This window comes from Crotalus tigris, unplaced genomic scaffold (assembly GCF_016545835.1).
Source record: "Crotalus tigris isolate CLP2741 ecotype Arizona unplaced genomic scaffold, ASM1654583v1 scf7180000018826.840336, whole genome shotgun sequence".
NCBI lineage: Eukaryota > Metazoa > Chordata > Lepidosauria > Squamata > Viperidae > Crotalus > Crotalus tigris.
The window spans coordinates 607244-627023 of NW_024097216.1; the positions used below are offsets into that span (position 1 = coordinate 607244).

At 41.0% G+C, this 19780-nt stretch overlaps 2 protein-coding genes across 5 annotated transcripts in view; one reads left to right on the forward strand and one right to left on the reverse strand.

Annotated features, from left to right (window-relative positions):
• Positions 1–4724, forward strand: part of PIGK (phosphatidylinositol glycan anchor biosynthesis class K) — a 105618-nt gene extending 100894 nt beyond the window's left edge. The window contains exon 11 of the mRNA XM_039356644.1: positions 1982–4724. Within this exon, the coding sequence (XP_039212578.1) occupies positions 1982–2098 (117 nt within the window). The 3' untranslated portion in view covers positions 2099–4724. The remainder of the gene's footprint in view (positions 1–1981) is intronic.
• Positions 4725–9134: 4410 nt separating this feature from the next.
• Positions 9135–19780, reverse strand: part of ST6GALNAC5 (ST6 N-acetylgalactosaminide alpha-2,6-sialyltransferase 5) — a 91223-nt gene continuing 80577 nt past the window's right edge. The window contains exons 4-7 of one of the 4 annotated variants that reach the window (XR_005558325.1): positions 19082–19189; positions 15189–15512; positions 10997–11200; positions 9135–9193 (exon numbers count right to left, since the gene is read on the reverse strand). Coding sequence is in view for 1 of the 4 variants with exons in the window: in XM_039356683.1 (XP_039212617.1) it covers positions 15281–15512; positions 19082–19189 (340 nt within the window). In the remaining 3 variants the exon portion in view is untranslated. Of the gene's footprint in view, positions 9194–10924; positions 11201–12504; positions 15513–19081; positions 19190–19780 lie in introns of those variants that run through there. The other 3 variants (XR_005558326.1, XR_005558324.1, XM_039356683.1) reach the window with 3 other exon arrangements.

Genomic DNA, 19780 nt, shown 5'->3' on the forward strand with positions numbered 1-19780 from the left:
TTGTTATATTTATCTTTTCAGTGCCTGGTTTTATTTTCTTGGACAGCTATATAAATCAGTCTAATAAATAAACTAATTGCATGTTACTCTCTGTAGAATTCTGCATATAGAATTGCACAATTCTATATAAACTAAGTGGACCGGTGTTACTTATTCTGCACTTTTCCCATTGTTATAAAATGGTTCGTTTCCTAAATCTAGAAAGGGAACATTTGAAGAAGTATCATGTTACAGTTGTTAAAAGAAAAGGAGAAACCCTAAAAAGAAACAAATTATGTTTTGAAATTGTGATAGCATTTTAGTGGGATGGCTAAATTTTAGGTAGAAAATTAGAGTCCCAAACCTCCTTTCTCAGAAATGTCTGGGTCAACAATCTGACTAGCAATCCCAACAAAAGAATTCCTCAAGGTAATTGAGTCCCAAAAGGTAAAACTTTATTGGATATACCATCTTATGCATGTTGGCCAAGCCTTCCACTGTAGAGTAAGTACCTAGTAATTGCTATTGTTGCTATTTATTTTCCTGATGGAGTCTCATCTAGCATCACACCTCATGCCTGGTTGTGGGAAAGTAATGGCTGTCACCAACTGTACTTAAGTTTTGCCGATTGTTGGAATGCGAGAAAAAAAATCTTTTATACAACCTCCTAGACTTAGCCATACACTGTAGAGCAGAGGTCCCCAACCTTTTGGGAACCCTCTGCAGATTAGAGGTTGCATAGTTTTATGTGGTGCCTACATCCCACGGATGGGGCTTTGCTTGTTTGTGTGGACCAGTTGCTGGCATGCCATAGCCCAGTACCCGTCCACGGACTTGGGGTTGGAGACCCCACCTGTAGAGACATTTGACTAGAGGGTTCTTCGTCTTTTCTTCACTCGTGGGTAAATCAAACTTGCAAGAACTCATCAAAATCAAAGTGTATTTAGAAAAAAGATACACAATTTAAAACGCTCTTTGCAACTTTCCCTGCCCAAATTGAGAAGACTTAATAACAATGAAGGGAAGCAATTACAGATTGTTTAGATTGTGAGGGAAAACAGCACCTTGATTAAAAGAAAATGCCACAGATAATGTAGTGCTCCAAGTAGACCACAAGATGCCACTGATCTACTGCAAGTCTTCCATCACTAGATATGTTGGAGGATTCCAAATTAATACAGCAACTCCAGAAAATTTTCCCATAGGAAACTTCATGCACAGATGAAAGCTGATACTAAATAATAAAAATAATAATGTATTTAGATCTACACATGGAAGAAATTGTAGAACAGTTCTTAACTAAAACCTATTCCCTTATTCCTGTAGAGAGGAGATACTCCTGGAAACAGGATAGTTCCTTTGCTTCTTTTCCTTCTTATAAATACTACTTTAATCAGAGACTACAGGGGGAGGAGGGAGTAGCTAGAAAACTCCTCTGCTTCCTCTCTTCTTACCAGCTTTCTGCCCTGTTTCTGCCCAAGGTCTCCCACCTGTAAAAAGAAGAATTTTTTCCCTAACAGAGGAAGGGGAAACTGTCTATTACATGTCAAAGGACCTCCCCTTCAGGAAGAAGTGGATTGTCTGATCCTGTCTGCTGTGACTGACAATTGGCAGCATGGAAAATGCAGGCAATCCGTCAACACAGCTGTATTTACCCAGAAGGAAGGCGGCACTGAATTTAAGATCACTTTCATCCCCAGGAAGATGAGGCAAATTCAGTTCCCTAAGCCCTCCTATTTTAAGGATCAATTATTTGTGGGTTGGGAGAGTGGGGAGAAATCCGTTATCTTTTTAGTTAAATACAGAATTTGGTAGTTACTTGAAATAACTCAAAAAGGACTACAGTTTAGCCTACTTGCCTTTAAAATTCCTAACACGTGAAACATGATGACTTTATAATATTCTGACCTCAAGAAAGTGAGGGGGGATTTAATTGTAAACTTTTGTTTATATGTTTTGTGTTTAGCAACCAATTTTTGAAATATTTCTTTCCTCTTTACAGAAACCAAAACAAAAGGACTGGCATCCTCCTGGAGGCTTTATTTTGGGACTTTGGGCTCTGATTATCATGGTCTTCTTTAAAACCTATGGAATCAAGCACATGAAGCACATCTTTTAGAACTTCAAAGCAACCAAGTTTGAGCTGTGAATGTTTGCATACCAGAAAATATTTGAATGGATAATATCGTGAACTTGTCTGCTTGAAATATTTTGTTATGTTTTGCTCCATCTTTTAAAATGAACTTTAATTGAAAAAAAACCTTATTTTTTTTCATCTTTAAAACACAACATAATTTCATAAAAGGTCTGAAGTTATTCTACTTGGAATTTTCCACCTGCAAGGATCCACTAGTGGAAAAACAGATCTCTACTGTGTACCAACAAGGCTACTCTGAAAGAATACAAGCATGGTTTCACTTAAGAAGCATCTTTCCTTCAAGATCACTGCAACTCTATAATACAAGGAAGCATCATGAATGCTACCATGAAGACAGGTTCTACGTGAAAGCAGACTCTAAGTGCTAATATCTTAGAAAACTTGTTTCTTGTCCTTCTTTCTGTCATATCTGAAATGTCAGTTTATCATTTTCATTATGTAGAGCAGCTGATGAGTAGCCTTTATTTCCATAATGGCCAGACAAGAATATAGTTACAGAAAAGAATGGTTAGATCAAACAGTGGGAGGGATTAGATGAATGCAGAGGAAACTTTATTTTAAAATCAATGAACATCTTCTGAGCTGTACTGAAAAATAGTTGTGTCTATTATTATTTATAAAAAATAGTTCCCCTGTCATTGAAACAAAGGTTTAGACACTGCTGAATCTTATTTAAGATGTCTTCTTATTGATATATACTTACATCCCTTTGCAGATTTTTGCTGTATGTATTGAATATCTGCTCAACAGAAACAAAAATACTCTTAGGGAAATATTGATTAGCACTGTTTAAATTCAGCCTCTTAGATAAAACCTTTGCCTACAACCATTATATTTCTTGGATTGTGTGACTCTTTCAAATTTACAACCAATAGCAAATTCATCAGTTCTTCAGCAAATGTGCACTTAGATTTTCCACATGCACAGTCCACCAGCCTGGCGGATCCAGATTACATTCAGAAGCCATGAGCATAAAACATGTTTAATATAGCTTTAGACAGAGCTATATATTTGTAATACATACAATTCTTGAGGTAATATGTTCATGGAAAGGTATAGGTAAATATTTTTGAGTGAATTATATTAAATTGATTAAATCAAACCTGCACATATATCTGTATTTTTTCACTTAGGATACAAAAGCTGGGTAAGACATACCAGAAACATTGTTTCTCAACCTTGGCAGCTTTAAGATATGTGGACTTCTGGAATTCCTCCGTCATCAAGGGGAATTCTGGGAGTTGAAGTCCACACGTCTTCAAACAGTCAAGGTTGAAGAAACATTGCCATAGAACTAAGATGCATTGCTACAAGTTCTGCATTATGACGAGTTTAATTCTCCGTTGAGGGTATTCTGTTTCATAAACATAAAACATTGACCAGTATGAGGAATGAAATCTTTTTGTGCATTTCAGATTTCACTTCATACATAATTAGTTGGGTTTATATAATATTATTGAATGAATTAGAGGCAAAGAGAAGCTGTGGATTATTTATATAGATAAAGTAAGACCAATATTACTATATTTGAATTTGATTGAAAGATATTATTCTTGTCACAAAAGACCACTTTTTATAAGAATACTTATCTAGCAAAACAGCAAAGATTAATCTGTTGAAATTTTGTTTATTGATTGTTGAGTTTCAGTACTTCAGAACAATACAACCTTAAAGTTTATATTTTATATGATAATCCCATTTTTGCCTCCAGGAAGATCATTAAGAATAATCTGTTTCCAAAAATGTGTATGTGAATGTAAATATTAAAAAACCCTATTTGTATCTGTATATGGAATTTGTAAAATCTTGAATATAACATTCTTCAGCCAGATGCATGACAGATGCCTACTTTATTTTCTAAATTTTATTTTCCAAATTTTGGTATTTAAAAATCTAATAATAGCTTTATGGATGGACATTGTGAAAATGGTAAAATCAATAGAATCCTGCTGGAATTAAGCAGTGGTATCCCTACTTTGTAGGCTTCTTGTTCAACCTAAAATCTGTCCTGCTCAGTAAAGCCAGTAGTTTTTTGGGAGAGGGAAGCAAGTCTGTGGGAACACAGGAGCATGAGTTACAGGTCAAGATAATTTGCTTAGAGAAAGAAGACTGTTAAGTAAAGACAATTTATGAAACGGGGAAAGCAGCAAAGCTGATTAACAGGGGTGAGGAAAACAATTAGACTGAAATGCAGCAGTTCACATTCTGTAACTTTGAAAGTAAAATTCTTTCTGCACAGTCAATTGGACTGTAACTCCCTATATTTGCTGATGCTTCCAGGAGAAATCTTTGAAACACTTTAGAGACACAATGCAATACCGTTACAAGCCAAAATATCATGGACTATGTTAACAGAATCCTGTTGTTTGTTCTTAGGAAATTTATATTGACTGTATTAATCATGCTATGTTGAACAAAACTAAAAAGCAAGCATATTCTAGAAACTCCTTTTTTCCTCTCAACTCATTCATGAGAAAGTTAGTTCTTTGTAACTAATTTCATATAGTCTTAGTTGGGTTTCTAGAAAGGATATCATTTCCTATCTGATCGTTAACTGGGTTCAAATAAAAACATATGACAAAGGTAACTCGGCAAGTTTAAATATTATCACCATCTTTTTTATTTGTAGTATTAAGAGTTGCTCTCATAATTCCTTCACAACTGTAAGTCTGCAAGCTGTTTATAAACCTTGGAATCTAGATTCCCCTCCATTCCAACATAACCCTTACCATATCTGATAATTTTTCTAAAACACAGCTTCTAATTTTCTTTCCCCCCTTATATGTCATGAAAGGTGCAGATGCATACCCGAAGAACATTCCTTTATGCAGAAATGAATAAGATTGCAGCAGTTGTTTAATCTGGAATTTGGTGTGCAGTTACTTCTCATTTTTCATGACCTGATAATTTCAACAGGATTATCTGTAGTTTTTTTTTAAGATTACACTTGTGCCATCAGTGGTAATATCTAATCACCATGTCTTTTGTCAGCCTCTTTTCAATTGCTTCCAATTTTTGTCTCCAAGTGGGTGCATTTAAGCTTCATTATCAACAGTCCCAGCAAGCAGTTTTGCTTTACTTCTAGCTTTACTTCACTGAGTGATTTGTTGTTCTTGCACTCCAAGATATTATCAACAAATTTCTCCAGCAGAACTCTAAAGCATCCATTTTTCTTTGTTCAGCCTTTCTGATGGTCCAGCTTTCTCTGTCGCATATTTTTTAACTTAAGAAAACCAGAGATAGGGGCGTTGTCTTACCTGAACGCCTTTTCTCAGCATGATGATGGAGAACCCATGGATGGGTTGTCTTAATCTATCTGCTCCAATTGGACTAAGTCTGAAATTGGTAACGCCCCCTCTGTGCCAAGTGCACCCCAGTTTTAGACTAAGGCGATACCCAGACTTTAGTCTGACGCGTCTGAAAAAAATGGGAACCAGGCCAACTGACCTAATGGGAGGGAGTGGATTCTCCATCATCATGCTGAGAAAAGGCGTTCAGGTAAGACAACGCCCCTTTCTCCAGCATGATTGGATGGAGAACCCACGGATGGGACATACCAAAGCCCTGTGTCCCTAGGGTGGGAAATTAGATTGGGCCTGGGTCCCATCCAATGTTAATGCGTGTTCTAGTACCTTGCGGCCAAATGAAGCCATAGAAGATGCGTATATATCCATCTTGTAGTGACGGACAAAGGAGGAGGGCGATGCCCATGTTGCTGCCCTACAAACTTCCTCTATGGATGCCTGGTAGACTAGGCTGCTGTGGTGGCTGCACCCCTGGTGGAATGGGCCGTGATATGGCTGGGAGCTTGTAGTGACTGAGTCTGGTATGCCAGAGAAATGCAAGCTCTAATCCACCTGCCTATAGTGGGTGAAGAAACCTTCTGTCCTAACGATGACGGGTGAAATGACACAAACAGAGCCTCAGTCTTGTGGAAGGATGAGGTCCTCTGTATATAGCAATATAAGGCCCTGCGAATATCCAGTCTGTTCCACTGAGCCTCTATGTCATTAGATGGATTCGGACAGAAGACCGGCAAAACTATGTCCTGGGATCTATGATACAAGGAGTTGACCTTGGGCACGAAAGAGGGATCTAACCTGAGAGTAACCCTGTCCCTATGGAAGATACACAGGTCCTTTCTTACTGACAGGGCAGCCAGCTCAGAGATTCTTCTGGCTGAAGTTACAGCAACCAGAAATGCCACATTCATTGATAATTGTTTGAGCAAACAAGTGTCAATAGGTTCAAAGGGTGGTGAGACAAGAGCCTGTAGAACCTGATGAAGGTCCCAGGAGGGATATCTATGTACCGTTGGTGGTCTGGCATTGTTAGCTCCCTTTAGGAAGGAGCGTATCATAGGGTGCTATGTTAAGGATTCCTTGCCACAGGAAATAACCGTGGCAAGTGCTGCTACCTGCCTACGGATGGTGCTTGCGGGAAGCCCTTTGTTCAGACCATCCATCAGGAACTCCAAGATAACTGGCACTGTAGCCTGTAAGGGTTCAATTTTGTGAGCTAAACACCAATTACAGAAGCTTTTCCACGTGGCATCATATATTCTATTCGTCGAGGGTCGCCTGGATTGCTGGATCATGGCTATGACCCTTGACGAATATGAGTCTAGGCCTAAGGCCTGCCTCTCAAGTGCCAGACGGCTAATTGGAGCCATTGAGGGTCCGGATGATGTAACTCCCCTTGAATGAGGGAGATCCGATTGGCTGGAATCCTCCATGGAGGGGATGCAGAGAGCTCCATCAGGTCGGCGAACCAAGATCGTCTCGGCCAATGCGGGGCGACCAGGAGGACCTCTGCTTGTTCGCGAAGGATCTTCCTGATCGTGGCAGGTAGAAGGGGCAGGGGAGGAAAGGCATAGAGCAGTTCCCTGGGCCAGGGACTGCGGAGTGCATCTGTTCCTTCCGCTGATCGAGACGGGAACCTGGAAAGGAATCTGGGAAGCTGTGAGTTGGCTGGGGAGGCAAACAGATCTAGGGTTGGGGAACCAAACCTGTCCACGATCTCTCTGAAGATCTTCGGATCCAGCTGCCATTCGGAATGGTCCACGGTGGCTCTGCTCAGTGAGTCCGCCTGCTGGTTGGCCACTCCGAATATGTGCTCCGCCCTGATGGAGGCAAGATTCAGTTCCGCCCAAGACCCCAGCAATCTGGCCTCCTGCATGAGAGGCTTGGACCTTGTTCCCCCGTCTGTTGATATGGGCCTTGGCTGTGATGTTGTCGGTTAAGACCAGGACGTGCTGTCCCTGTACTAAGCTGCTGAATCTCTTTAGGGCCATGTGTATGGCTCTTAGTTCCAGCCAGTTTATATTGTTCTTTAGATCTTGCCTGGACCACTGACCTTGGGCCCAGTGTGTGTGGAGGTGTGCCCCCCACCCAAATAGGCTTACGTCTGTGGTGATGGTGATCCTGTCTGGTTCTTTGATTTCTGCTCCCCGTGACAGTGCCGGAGAGTCCCACCAACGAAGGGAGTTCAACACCGACTGTGGAACTTGGACCTTCTGGTGGGATGTGCTGGTGTGAAATCTCTGAAATGGAAGGAGAAGCCACTGTAATTCTCTGGCATGGAGACGTGCCCATGGCACAATTTGCACGCAGGACACCATCTTCCCTAGTAGCTGTGAAAGGGATGCCAATGTGACTACTCTGTCCCTTCGGATCCGACGTACAAGAGTCTGGATAGAATTCCGTCGGTCCTAAGATAGGTAGACCGAGCAGTTATCTGTGTCTATAACTGCGCCCAAATGGAGGAGCCGAGTTGTTGGTACAGTATGACTTTTCTGGAAATTAACAGAAAACCCGTGCTCCTGCAAAACCTTGATGGCTAGGGTGAGGTCTGCTTGGGCACTTTGCCATGATGATGACTGAATTAGAATGTCATCTAAACAGCATTGAACTCTGATGGGAATTTGTCTAAGGTGGGCTGCGATCACTGCCAGTACCTTTGTAAATACTCTCGGTGCAGATGAGAGGCCAAATGGAAGGGCTCTGTACTGGTAGTGGTGTCGGGCATAACTGAATCTGAGGAATTTGCGGTGTCCAGGAAAAATGGGGATGTGCAAATATGCCTCAGTCAGGTCTATTGAGGTAAGAAAGTCACCTTGCCTGACGCCAGCCAGGATTGATTGAAGTGATTGCATCTTAAATTTTTTATACTTCAAGTAGAGGTTTAGACCTTTTAAGTCCAAGATCGCCCTCCAGCCCCCTGAAGTCTTGGAAATGACGAAGAGGTTTGAGTAAAACCCTCGTCCTTCTTGTTCTTGTGGAACTGGTTCAATTGCTTGTATTTGCAATAAGTGGGCTACTGCCTCTGACATAAGTTCAGCTCTGGTCCTGTTCGTTGAACTAGGACAAGAGCGGAATCTGTCAGGTGGATGGGAACAAAATTCTAGTCTCAGACCTTGGGAGACGGTGTCTAACACCCATGCATCCGTAGTAGTGGCCGCCCAAATGCTGGAATAGAGGGCCAGCCGGCCTCCTATGGGAAGTGAGGCTGCAGGTTCACTTGCCTCGCTTGAAGGAGCGGCTCCCTGCGCCTCGAAAGGACCGCTTGGTCTGTAACTGTGATCTGCCTCTGTATGCTGAACGATCTTGTTGTCGTTCCTGTCTCTGAAAGGAAGGGTGAGGAGCCTGGGCCCAGTCCCAGGATGGCGCTGGCTGAAAGGGCTGCCTTCTGTAGTTACTCTGCGACAAGTTCCCCCAGCGTCTATCTCCCCTCCTTGATGTATTAACCAAGGTCTTGCGTTTATCCTTACCTTCGGTTAGGTATGGCTCTAGCGCCTTACCGAAGAGATGTCCACCTGTGTAAGGTTTAGATGCCAGACGCCACTTGGCCTTGGTGTCTGCTCGCCAGTTTCTGAGCCAAAGGAGCCTTCGTGCTGAAATGTCTGCCGCGATGGTCCGGGCAGTGTATCTGGCCGTGTGTAAGGAGGCATCGGCTAGATACTGGGACGTGGCCACCAACTTACCCAGTTTCTGGTGGGCTCTGAGCTGGTCCGGAGGGATCATGTCCTGGAGCTCCCGTAACCACAGGACCGAAGCCCTGGCAAAGAAGGCCATAGAGGTTGCCGCCCTCGTTGCCCAGGCTGATGCCTGGTGGGACCTGCGTAGGGCGGACTCGATCTTCTTGTCCTCTGCCCTTAGTGCCTCATTTATGTCCCCAGGGATGTTGGACTTGGGAAACAATGAATTCAAGGGCTCATCAATCTCAGGAATCTCCAAAAGGGAGGTCAGGGAAGGAGCAACATTGAACAATGTTCTCTCTACTGCACCAGGGCTTAAGGGGGATCCTAGGTTCTCCCATTGTTTCTGGACTATATTTAGAAAAAAGGGAGGGCAGGGAATATGATTCTGAAAGACAGAGGGCTCAGTGTATATGGCATGGGGACCCTGGGATGTTGGTGGGGTCTCCTGTTCTTGGGCGAGGTTTGCAGTAGTGCAGGCCTTGAGTAGCAGGCAACTGAAGAAGGAATGGTCAAAGAGACCGACAGGAGGGGTGGGTTCGGATGGGGCGATGCCCTCGTCATCAGACAAAATCAGGCCAGATTGTTCAGCTCCTGTAGATTCCAAATCCGATGCGGGATCATCCATCCAATCCGGAGATTGTGAATGATGTGTGGACTGGGGGGGGGGTGGCTGTGGGGTGTTGGAGGCCATAAATTGAGCCACCGCCTGGGCTATCATGGACTGGAGGAGGTTCGGGTTCAGGGCCTGGTTTTCAGGAGGGCGAAGTCCTGCTGCAGTGGGGGTGAATGTGGCCTGGGGCCCTGAGGTGTCCTGACCGGTTATACCCCTCCCTGAAGCCACTGTTAGGTTTGAATCTGACTCAGGGATTCCCCTGGGGGGAGACCAAGCCCTGGGGCTGAGGCACTATGTGAAGAAAGAGGCTCAAAAATAGACCTTGCCATTGTGCCTGTCAGATCTGGGGAGACTGCTCTCAGTCTTTGGCACCCTTCCTCCCTCTGTGGCTCCCTGCTTGGCCGGGCTTGCTTGGTGGTGCTCTTTCCACTTGCCTCTGATTGGCAACTCCTCTTGGCCGGCTCGCTGCCTCTCTCTGCCATGATGAGTTGCTCTGGTCTCAACCTTGGCAAAACGCCCCCCTCGGTGCTGTACTTCACCAAGGGAGTCTACAGAGATACTTCAGCCCAAGAGGGGGGTGGGCGGGGAATTGATGGGCACCCCGATCACTTTGGATCAATCAGGCCCTCCCCGGTCGAAACTGCTCTCTCGAAGAGCTGGCCACCGATGATCGAATACTGCCTTCAGGAGAAAGTTCCAGGCAGTCTGGGCCCCAGCCACACACAAAATGGCCGCCAAGGGCTTTAGCCACGCACAAAAGGGGCCTCCGGGGGCTTCAGCCACACACAAAATGGCCGCCGATGACTTTAGTCACACACAAAATGGCCGCCGAGGGCTTCAGCCACATACAAAATGGCCGCTGAGGCTTCAGTCCCACACAAAATGGCCACCAGTGACTTCCGCCACTCACAAAATGGCCACCGGGGCTTCAGCCACACCCAAAATGGCCACCGGGGGCTTTAGCCACACCCAAATGGCCACCGAGGGCTTCAGCCACATACAAAATGGCCGCCGGGGGCTTCAGCCACACCCAAAATGGCCACCGGGAGGCAATTCAAAATGGCGGCCGTCAATTTCGCGCCCTAAAAAACGGCCGTTGGGAGGAGGCCTAGGGCGTAAGCTGCAACGAGCCCTCGTTCGGGTGAATCGCCTGGGCTCCTAAAGCAGCTGGTGGCATGTGATTAGGCCGGCTGGAAAAGCGCTGGGATCGTCCAAGGCCTGATAGGCCTTCCCGGCTCCGAAGATCGGGCCGTGCCCAAATTCTCACCTGCTGTTCTCAGCTGGGGCCGAGGGACCTGGGAAGGCTCCCTCCGGGCTTGACGACGTTGCGGAGCCTTCAGTGCGATTGGTAGCTTACTCCTGCTTCTCGAGGTGTCCGTGGCCTCCGACGATCAGCTGGCAGTCGGAAGGTCGTCAGAGCAGCGCCTTGTGAAAACGACTTAAATCGAAGGTTTGATCTTGCTGTCCCTAACTGAGGGAAAATAAAGAAGGGGAAAGTTCCCCCCCCCCAGAGGGAGAGGATTGTGAGTCTGTCAGCCTGAATAGGCTTCAGACTGGGGTGATTGATCTTTCTTCTAGATATAATCGATTCTGAATCAATAATAAAAATAACAAATAATAATAGCCTGAGCTAAGTGATTAAATAGAATTAAACAGTCTTCTGCTCCAGGAGCGAAGACAAAACGCATCTTAGAGCAAAGAGACTAAGTCTAAAACTGGGGTGCACTTGGCACAGAGGGGGCGTTACCAATTTCAGACTTAGTCCAATTGGAGCAGATAGATTAAGACAACCCATCCGTGGGTTCTCCATCCAATCATGCTGGAGAATTGATAATACATATCTTTGTTTTCTGTATTATTTGCCTGCTCTTTGGCATTTTGTCCAAATTTACCACGGTCCTTTTCCAAGCAGCAAACATCTCTTTTTTCATGACTAGAGTGAATTCTGAATTTTGAAAAATAAAAACTGTTACTACTTTAGCTTCACCCACTTGCATTGGGCTGTCATTGTCTCTTGACATAAATTTAATGGATTTTGTGTTTTTTCTTTTCAAATGAACAACAGAGGAGCATTTTTTTCACTTGCCACAAGAAATTCCTTACGTTTGTATTCTAGCATTATCACCAGCATATCTGACTGTATGGTTTGCATATAACTTAAATAAATAAGATGACAGTTTACAGCTTTTGTCCTATTCCGTTTCTAAATTATAATTATTTCATTGTGCCATATACCCCTTAAGGGTTATCCATATACTCTGGGCAGCAGTCTTAGGTATATTTACTATCCTCTTAATTTAATTCACATGGAAGACATGCAAAGGTAAGTGCTTTTAAATATATGATTCAACTTTATCTGTGTCATGTGTATTGCTTTATTGTTCAGATCATAAATTTCCTAGTTTTGCTTAAAGCTGACTCTTAAGAAAAACTGAACACATGATTTCAGAGAGCCAATGATTAGGATTTTTATTATTTATTTTTTGTATAAGACCCAAATACTTCTTATGATTATCATTATTCTGTTGTTTTGCATGTACATTGAGAGCTTCTGCACCGGAGACAAATTCCTTGTGTGTCTAGTCATGACATACTTTATTGGCCAAATAAAGTATTCTATTCTATTCTATTCTATTCTATTCTATTCTATTCTATTCTATTCTATTCTATTCTATTCTGTTCTGTTCTTATTTCTATTCCATTCCATTCCTATTTCATTCCATTCTATTCTCCACATTTCAGTCTGTTCTTTCTACTTGCTTTGCTTTACTTTGAATAAAAAAAATTGGCATTGTAGGAATGCATGCTTAGCACCATTGGTGCCTCCTACCCTCCCAATACAAATCTCAATTTTTCTTGCAAGGATAAAAAACATAATAATCCTGCTTTCAATGTAAGTTGCCTTTTTTCCCTTCGAGCCATCAATACATGCTGTCCTAACATGCCATTTTTCAATTGTGTTAAGCCTGTTCCCTGATAAAGCAAGCTGTACTGAAAATCCTTATCGCAGGATTCCCACATTATTATCTGGGCCTTATACAAAAAATAAATATGCCCTGACTCACAAAGGGATCATATAGGACTGAAAGAGACTCCAAAGAGATGCAAATAAATAGAAGAACTGTGATTCATCTCCCTATTTTTGCAGCAGGATTGCATACAAGAATTTCTCTTTCAAGAGTGTAATTCTTCCAATCCTTTTGATCTGAAACCTGAATATGAGATATTCTCCCATTTGCAACTTTTGACAAATCTGTGGCTCAGTGTGGTTATTACTTTTCAAGGAGGAGCTTTCTGGTGCAGTCACAGATAACAGCCATTATTTTAATATTGCTGAAAAATGGAATAGAATAGTGAATAACAATTGGAAATTATCAGGGACTATGTAACAGTCATATTTTCTAGATAGGTCATAGGACGGGCCTTTTTAACTTTCAACAATACAATACTTTGTATGTAATGATCGAATAGCGAACATTCTCCCAATGAGGGTAATCCCAACGTCTGTAGCTCAAGCCCTAAAGGACACATGCTCAAGAAATGTGGATAATCATTGCAGTCTGAATTTAATTATTTATACATCAGATTTCATGAAATGTGTAGATTAAATGGTGCAAGAAACTCAATGTACAACCTATTTTCCCTTTAATGTATGACAATCTGAGGTTACCTATTCTTTGAGATGAGCTATTGGTGTTTGGAAAGAAACATGAGGTGTTAGTAAAATTATGCAGTTTCTTATCAATTCATAATATTTTATTCAATAGTAAAGAACAGATGTAATTGTGAGAAATATTTCCACCATAATAAAAAGAAGGAAATGACTGAGTTGTTTTTCCTCTCACAACTCAATCAATGTTTCGCTTGGGAATTTATTCTTTTTTCTATAGCTTGAAAACAAGCACAACAACACAGTTTTTTATAAATTCTCAAACTGATAAAACTCACATCCCTCCAAATCCCTCTTCCTGTATATTTGCCCCTCATGCATAACACCTTAAAATGAATCCAGCTTTTGATGACAACTCTTATCAAAACATGGAATAATTTTACTATGTGAAGTAATAGTGTACGGAAGTGTGCAAGTGGCCAATTAATTGTTGACAGCTTGAAGAAGTTACTTGACTTCAATGATCTGTCATGTGCAAGGTCAAATAACACTGAATGAAATGCTTTTTATTCACAAGGTAGGAACAAATGAAGGAACAAAATGAGTGAGGATCCATTTACAGAACTATTTAGGCCTATCCAAAATCATTTGCTAGATCTGTATAGAGCCAAGGCATCTTAAAGAAACCAGCATATTTTAACATTATGTCAGGACCAACATTACATCCATGTAATTCATTGCACTTCAGAACAGAAGGTCTGTTTCCTTCTCCATAAAACTTAACAGGATGTTCATGTATGGTCACAACCTTCTTTCCAATTGGCCTGCTCTCGCTCCACATCCCTAAACCAATATATACAAATGACTGGGTTTTGCCATTTTCATCAGTCAGCCTTGGCTGGTTCCACTGCAATCCAATCCTCCCCTTCCACGTCAGCCTCAAATAATTGCATTTAATCCTACCTCTCTATTTACATCTACTTGGAGATAAAGTCCAGTGAAATGAATAGATTTCTATGTAAATACTCCTCATCCATCTAATCCAAACATTTCTTAATATAGTTTTGAAGGATTTAAGTAGCTCAAAAGGTGTGTGGGAGACCCCATTCTAAGATGCTTCTGAGATTTAGATTTGCTGAAAATATTTTTGGATCAAATAAAATTAGGGCTGCCAGGTTATTTTTTAGCAATACCAAAGGACCAAAAATAGCTAAGGAAAGTCTCCTTATAACTAACTCTTAATTGTACACCTAATGTCACATATTATAGCTGTAACCACCACTCTCAGCTGGAGCTCCCCATCAAGATGTGCTTGCTCTCAAAATGGTTTGATGCTGGAACACTGCCTAAGAATACAACATTTAAAAAAAAAACCACAGAACTTCCAGATCAAATGTTAATTACATGCCAGATAGAATTCTCCTATAGTTCAAAGAGAAAATATATAAACAAGAAGCTGGGCATTAAACCAGCAGCAATATAAATCCTCAGTTTTTGAGCGATTATGAAAGATAAATAACCGTATCATTGTGAAATAGAAAAATACTGGATTGCATTAAAAACTTCCACTAACTGTTAAATGTCACTATGAAAACCCAATGGCAATGTGCCTTAAAAACATAATGAATCACACATCTCCTAAATTATGCTCATTAATATCAAAGGTGTTGTCTTCTTTCTTTTTTAACAAATCACATATACATATGCAATAGATAGAAGTGAAAATATTTGCTTAATCAAATACTGAATACCAAGCATCTTTTTTTTTTTTGGTATTCTTTCATAACCACTTCCTGAATATTGTAGCAGGGTTTCTTTTTTTAAAATCCACAAACCCTGTTAACCTTACTTCTTTCAGCTTGCCTTGCCGCGATATGACGTTCAATCCTCAGAAACCTGATACAGTCGGTGATTGTGATTGCAGCCTTATGCATTCATTCCTCAGAATACTAGTTTAATCTTTGCATGATTGACGGGAAGTGCTTCTGGTTTCCAGTCTGGCTGAAAAAAGTGAATATTGAAAGTCCGGGCCCAATTCTCAAAGACTCGTTTCTCTGTGATAAAGCGATGATGACTTCCCTTCCTTCCCCGTTCATGTGAAATGTACATTGTACACTCATCGGGTCCCATTGGTTCATAATAATGATAAGGTACTGAAGGATGATTAGAATCCCTGTAGAAAAAAAGAGCAAATAGTTGGATGTAACTGAAAAATAAGACTGTCCTCAATAAGCAAAAGGGTTCAAAGTCCCTTTTCCCCATCCACCTCATCACCCAGAAGGCCAATACTGTAAACACTGAAATATTTTATCTGAACTAATTAAACCATACCCACTCTAGAACCAAATGGTTGACTACACTGAAGTGTGCTATATATATAAACTGCATATACATGAGGAGAGAAAACCTGAGATACATTCAGAGATGAGCAGCTTGGGAAGTAGTGATCCGGCCATCACAGCAACCAAGACAGCAACCAGGACAGAAGCAACCAATGTTTTAGAACCATCAATGTGGTTCTAATGTTGCGTGGTTTTGTTTTAAACTCCTGCTATGATCCTAAGTGATTTGCAAGGACAATAATTTTATTTAACAACCACAAGAGATTGCAAGGTTGGAAAACTTGTAACCCCACCCAAACAGATTGTTCTCTAGGATATGAATTATATAATGTATATAGAAACTTCATCCTCAACACTATTTTTAATAAGGAATTTCTATAGATTTTTTTAAATTAATTGTAACATCTCAGATGGGATCTACATGTAATTTCCCCCAAACCATGAAAATCCTAAGTGCCCTCCATGATCACTATTCTTATTTCTTCTCTCTATGTCTACACCTTTGATACAGTGATCCCTTTTACTAAAATGAGTCCAATTCAATAAAAGGCAAAGCAAAACAATCAATCTGGCAGTATAAAAGGCTGATGAAGGATCTTAGTTTAAGAGTAATTGTGCCTGTATCTCATAGCATATGGCAGTCACATAGAAACTAAAGCATACAAAGTTAAATGCACAGTCCCTTTAATTCTGCAAATATCATTTAAGCATCTCTGACAAGAAGGGGTACAGTTTCCCTGGAGTACTTCCTCTAGATTTTATAATGTCTGAGAAACACCTTAATGTTATAAGCTTCATATAACTAATTATAATGCTATCACATACCTATAAATACGAAGGCAGATGTTCTCAACTAGGAAATTTTTAGATAAGGGGTATCCAACCTTGGCAACCTGAAGATCTGTGGATTTCAATCCCCCAACTGGGGAATTCTGGGAATTGAAGTCCACAGGTCTTAAAGTTGCCAAGGTTGGACACCCCTGTCTTAGATGAATGAATTACAGTGCTAGTGGCTTCTGGCATAATTAACAAACCAAACCTACATGCCATCTTCTAAATATTACAAGAAGAAATGTCACAGCTACATGCTTTTTTTGCCCACACATTAATGCTGATAATATCTGTTATAAAGCACAATGTGATAATTCATCCTGGCTTCCCTTTCCCCATTAATAATGGTTAGTTTTTCCAAGGTGGAAAACAATGCATGTGGCATCAAGATCACATAATGAATTTCCCATTGAAGTAGACATTCAAAGGAAGAAAAGACAGCACTGTCAAGAGGATGAGAACATCTACACTGGTATCTTGTGTCTTTGGGGCCAGATGTTAATTCCAATCCTAAGGATCATCAAAAAGAATTGGGATAAGTTTATAAGTTTCATCTTTCCGGTTTGAATAGGTAAAAGGTAAAAGAGTCCCTGCAGATTTTACTCTGCTTGTCGTTGCTGATTACAGATCGCAGTGCTCATCTCTGTTTCAAGGCCATTGAGCCAAGCGCTGTCCGAAGACATTTCCATGGTCATGTGGCCAGCATGATGTCATGGAGCCCTGTTACCCTCCCATCGAAGTGGTACCTATTTATCTACTTGCATTTGCATGCTTTCAAACTGCTACATTGGCAAGAGCTGAGGCAGGAATGGGAGGTCACCCCATCATGTGGCGCTCGGGTCTCAAACCTGGGCTGCCAGCTTTCCAGCCAACAAGCTCAGCATCTTAATCACTGAACCATCACGCTGCCCTCTGGTTTGAATAACCCAGACTAAAATTGTATGCTAAATGCCCACTCAGCAATTATATTTTTATGCTAGCAGAATGAACTTTTTGAGAATGCTGAAAGGCTTCCCCATCCTTGTTTATTAATACTAAAGGAACTACTAGTCTATAAAGGTGTTTATTTTATTACTTTATGATATTAGACATTAATCAGTACTTTGTCAGAATTAACATGCTTAGCAACATAACAGTAGGAATGCATTTACAGATGTAACTACTGTACATAAAAACATTAGTTTTCTGAAACGGCACTGTGTAATCGTCTGTATTCTATATATACTACAATATTTGTTTTGGATAAAATGAAAAGATATTCAAATGCTTTATGACGCTTCTACTTAATGGCAAATCAGCCTACTGAGAAGAACTTTAAGCTCAAAGTTTAATGCTATTAGTACAAGCATAAACAGTCTATAGGCATTTTCAAGAAAGAAGCAGGCAAATTCTAACAGGCAAAGAGATGGAATGATAACATAAATCCATTCCTCTCATATTATATCTTGACAATCAGGGGACATCATGATAGGATTTGGATATTATTACATACTGCTAACTGAAGTGCAGCCCAACTGTTTTCTTGTCTGAGCTGTCAGAAATGGCATTAGTTTTAACTTTTGTGACAAATTCATTTAAAAAGAATCTCATAGTGTAATAGCTCCTGCAGGTTTTGCTAATCAGAATGGAAATTAATCTCTGGGAAGAGGAATCCAAAACAACTCTATTGTTCCACTAATGTGTATTAAAATACACAGACTGGATTCTCTCCAAGTCATGGTTCCTCTTAAAATGTTCTACTTTCAAAAACCAGATAACACTGCAAAATTCCTGAATGATGTATGGACTTCATCTATTAAGAATTGGTAATCTTTCAAAGACATGGTTGATCTATGGAATGAAAATATGACCAAGGCAGTCATCATGCTTGTCCCTAGGAGCTGAAAATTCTTCAGACAACCATCTGAAGCACACCTCCAAATCAACCATGAACCTTGAACAAGAAAGATGAAGGTTTTTCAAATGGATTAAATAAATGTTAAGAGATCTCAAACATGCAGTCCAATCAAGAAGACCCAATAATATTTCTGTGCCAAAAGAACTGGGGGGGAAAGCAAGAATAGACAGACTCTTAAGAAAGGTTGTGAGCTATTATTTATTATGAAGGATGCACATCAAATTATGATGGCAAACGGGGCTAGAATTTCCATAGCTAAGTGATGTGGTCTTAAACCATACTCACATATACACAGATTGTAGATAATAAATGCAACAAGCCATTAATGGCATGTGTTTGTACATATGCTCATACAATCTTGATTTTCAAGTTTTTCAAATGATTTTTCTCCAGAAATTAATTTCATGTATTCTATAGCATTATGTTTATCTAATAAATATTTAAAAGACTAAGGGAAACTAACAAGATGAGTAACTCCTCACAGTACAAATATATTAAATATAATTAAATGCTGCTGTTGTTTTTAAAACTCAATCACAGCACATGCTAATTAGGAGTTCCAGGAACATCCTACATCTGTGTTTTAAGTAGTATAAAGACATTTATGTATAAATACATAATCCATAAGACTGAATTTTGCAACCTAATAAAAAATGCAGATGAATTAGTTACCTGCAGAAATCTGGTGGCACCATTCCATAGACGTCTATTTTGTCACACAGCTCTAATGCAATACTCATTGTAAACCATCCAGTGCTTAACCAAGTGTTGGATATCTTCCTGAAAACAGAAACAATTAAGTTCCCCAGGTGACAAATAACACTTGAGATAACTTCATGTTAGGATTTTCTTAAAGTTACCTATTAAAATTCATAGAAAAGTTGTACACATGGGCAGTCAACGTTCAAAGTACTCCTACACCATGTAATAGGTTTAACTATATCCTTCTCTTGTGAACAAATGTATTTAGTAATTGCATTTCTCATTCTAACATTGCAGATATTAGTGGTATTATGTAGCTGGGCAGTTACCGGAATAAGATTTGAGTGTAAACTGTGGGTTTGGATTAGTCCTACTAATTAAATGGAAAAGAAAGAAAGCTCTATCTCAGGGGTGTCAAACTCAATTTCATTGAGGGCTGCATCAGCACTGCAGTTGCCCTCGGGAGGCTGGGTGGGTGCGGCCTACTGGGTAGGTGTGGATGGAGTGGGTGTGGCCTACTGGGTTGGCATGGCCAGCTCTACATTATTCACGTCAAGGGTGCCTGTGGGGGCCTGGGCAGGAGTGGGACAGATCTGAGGGTCTCTGGCAGAAAGGGTGGGACTAGGGCAGAGCCCATCAAGCCGGATATGTGAAGTAGGCGAGGGCCAT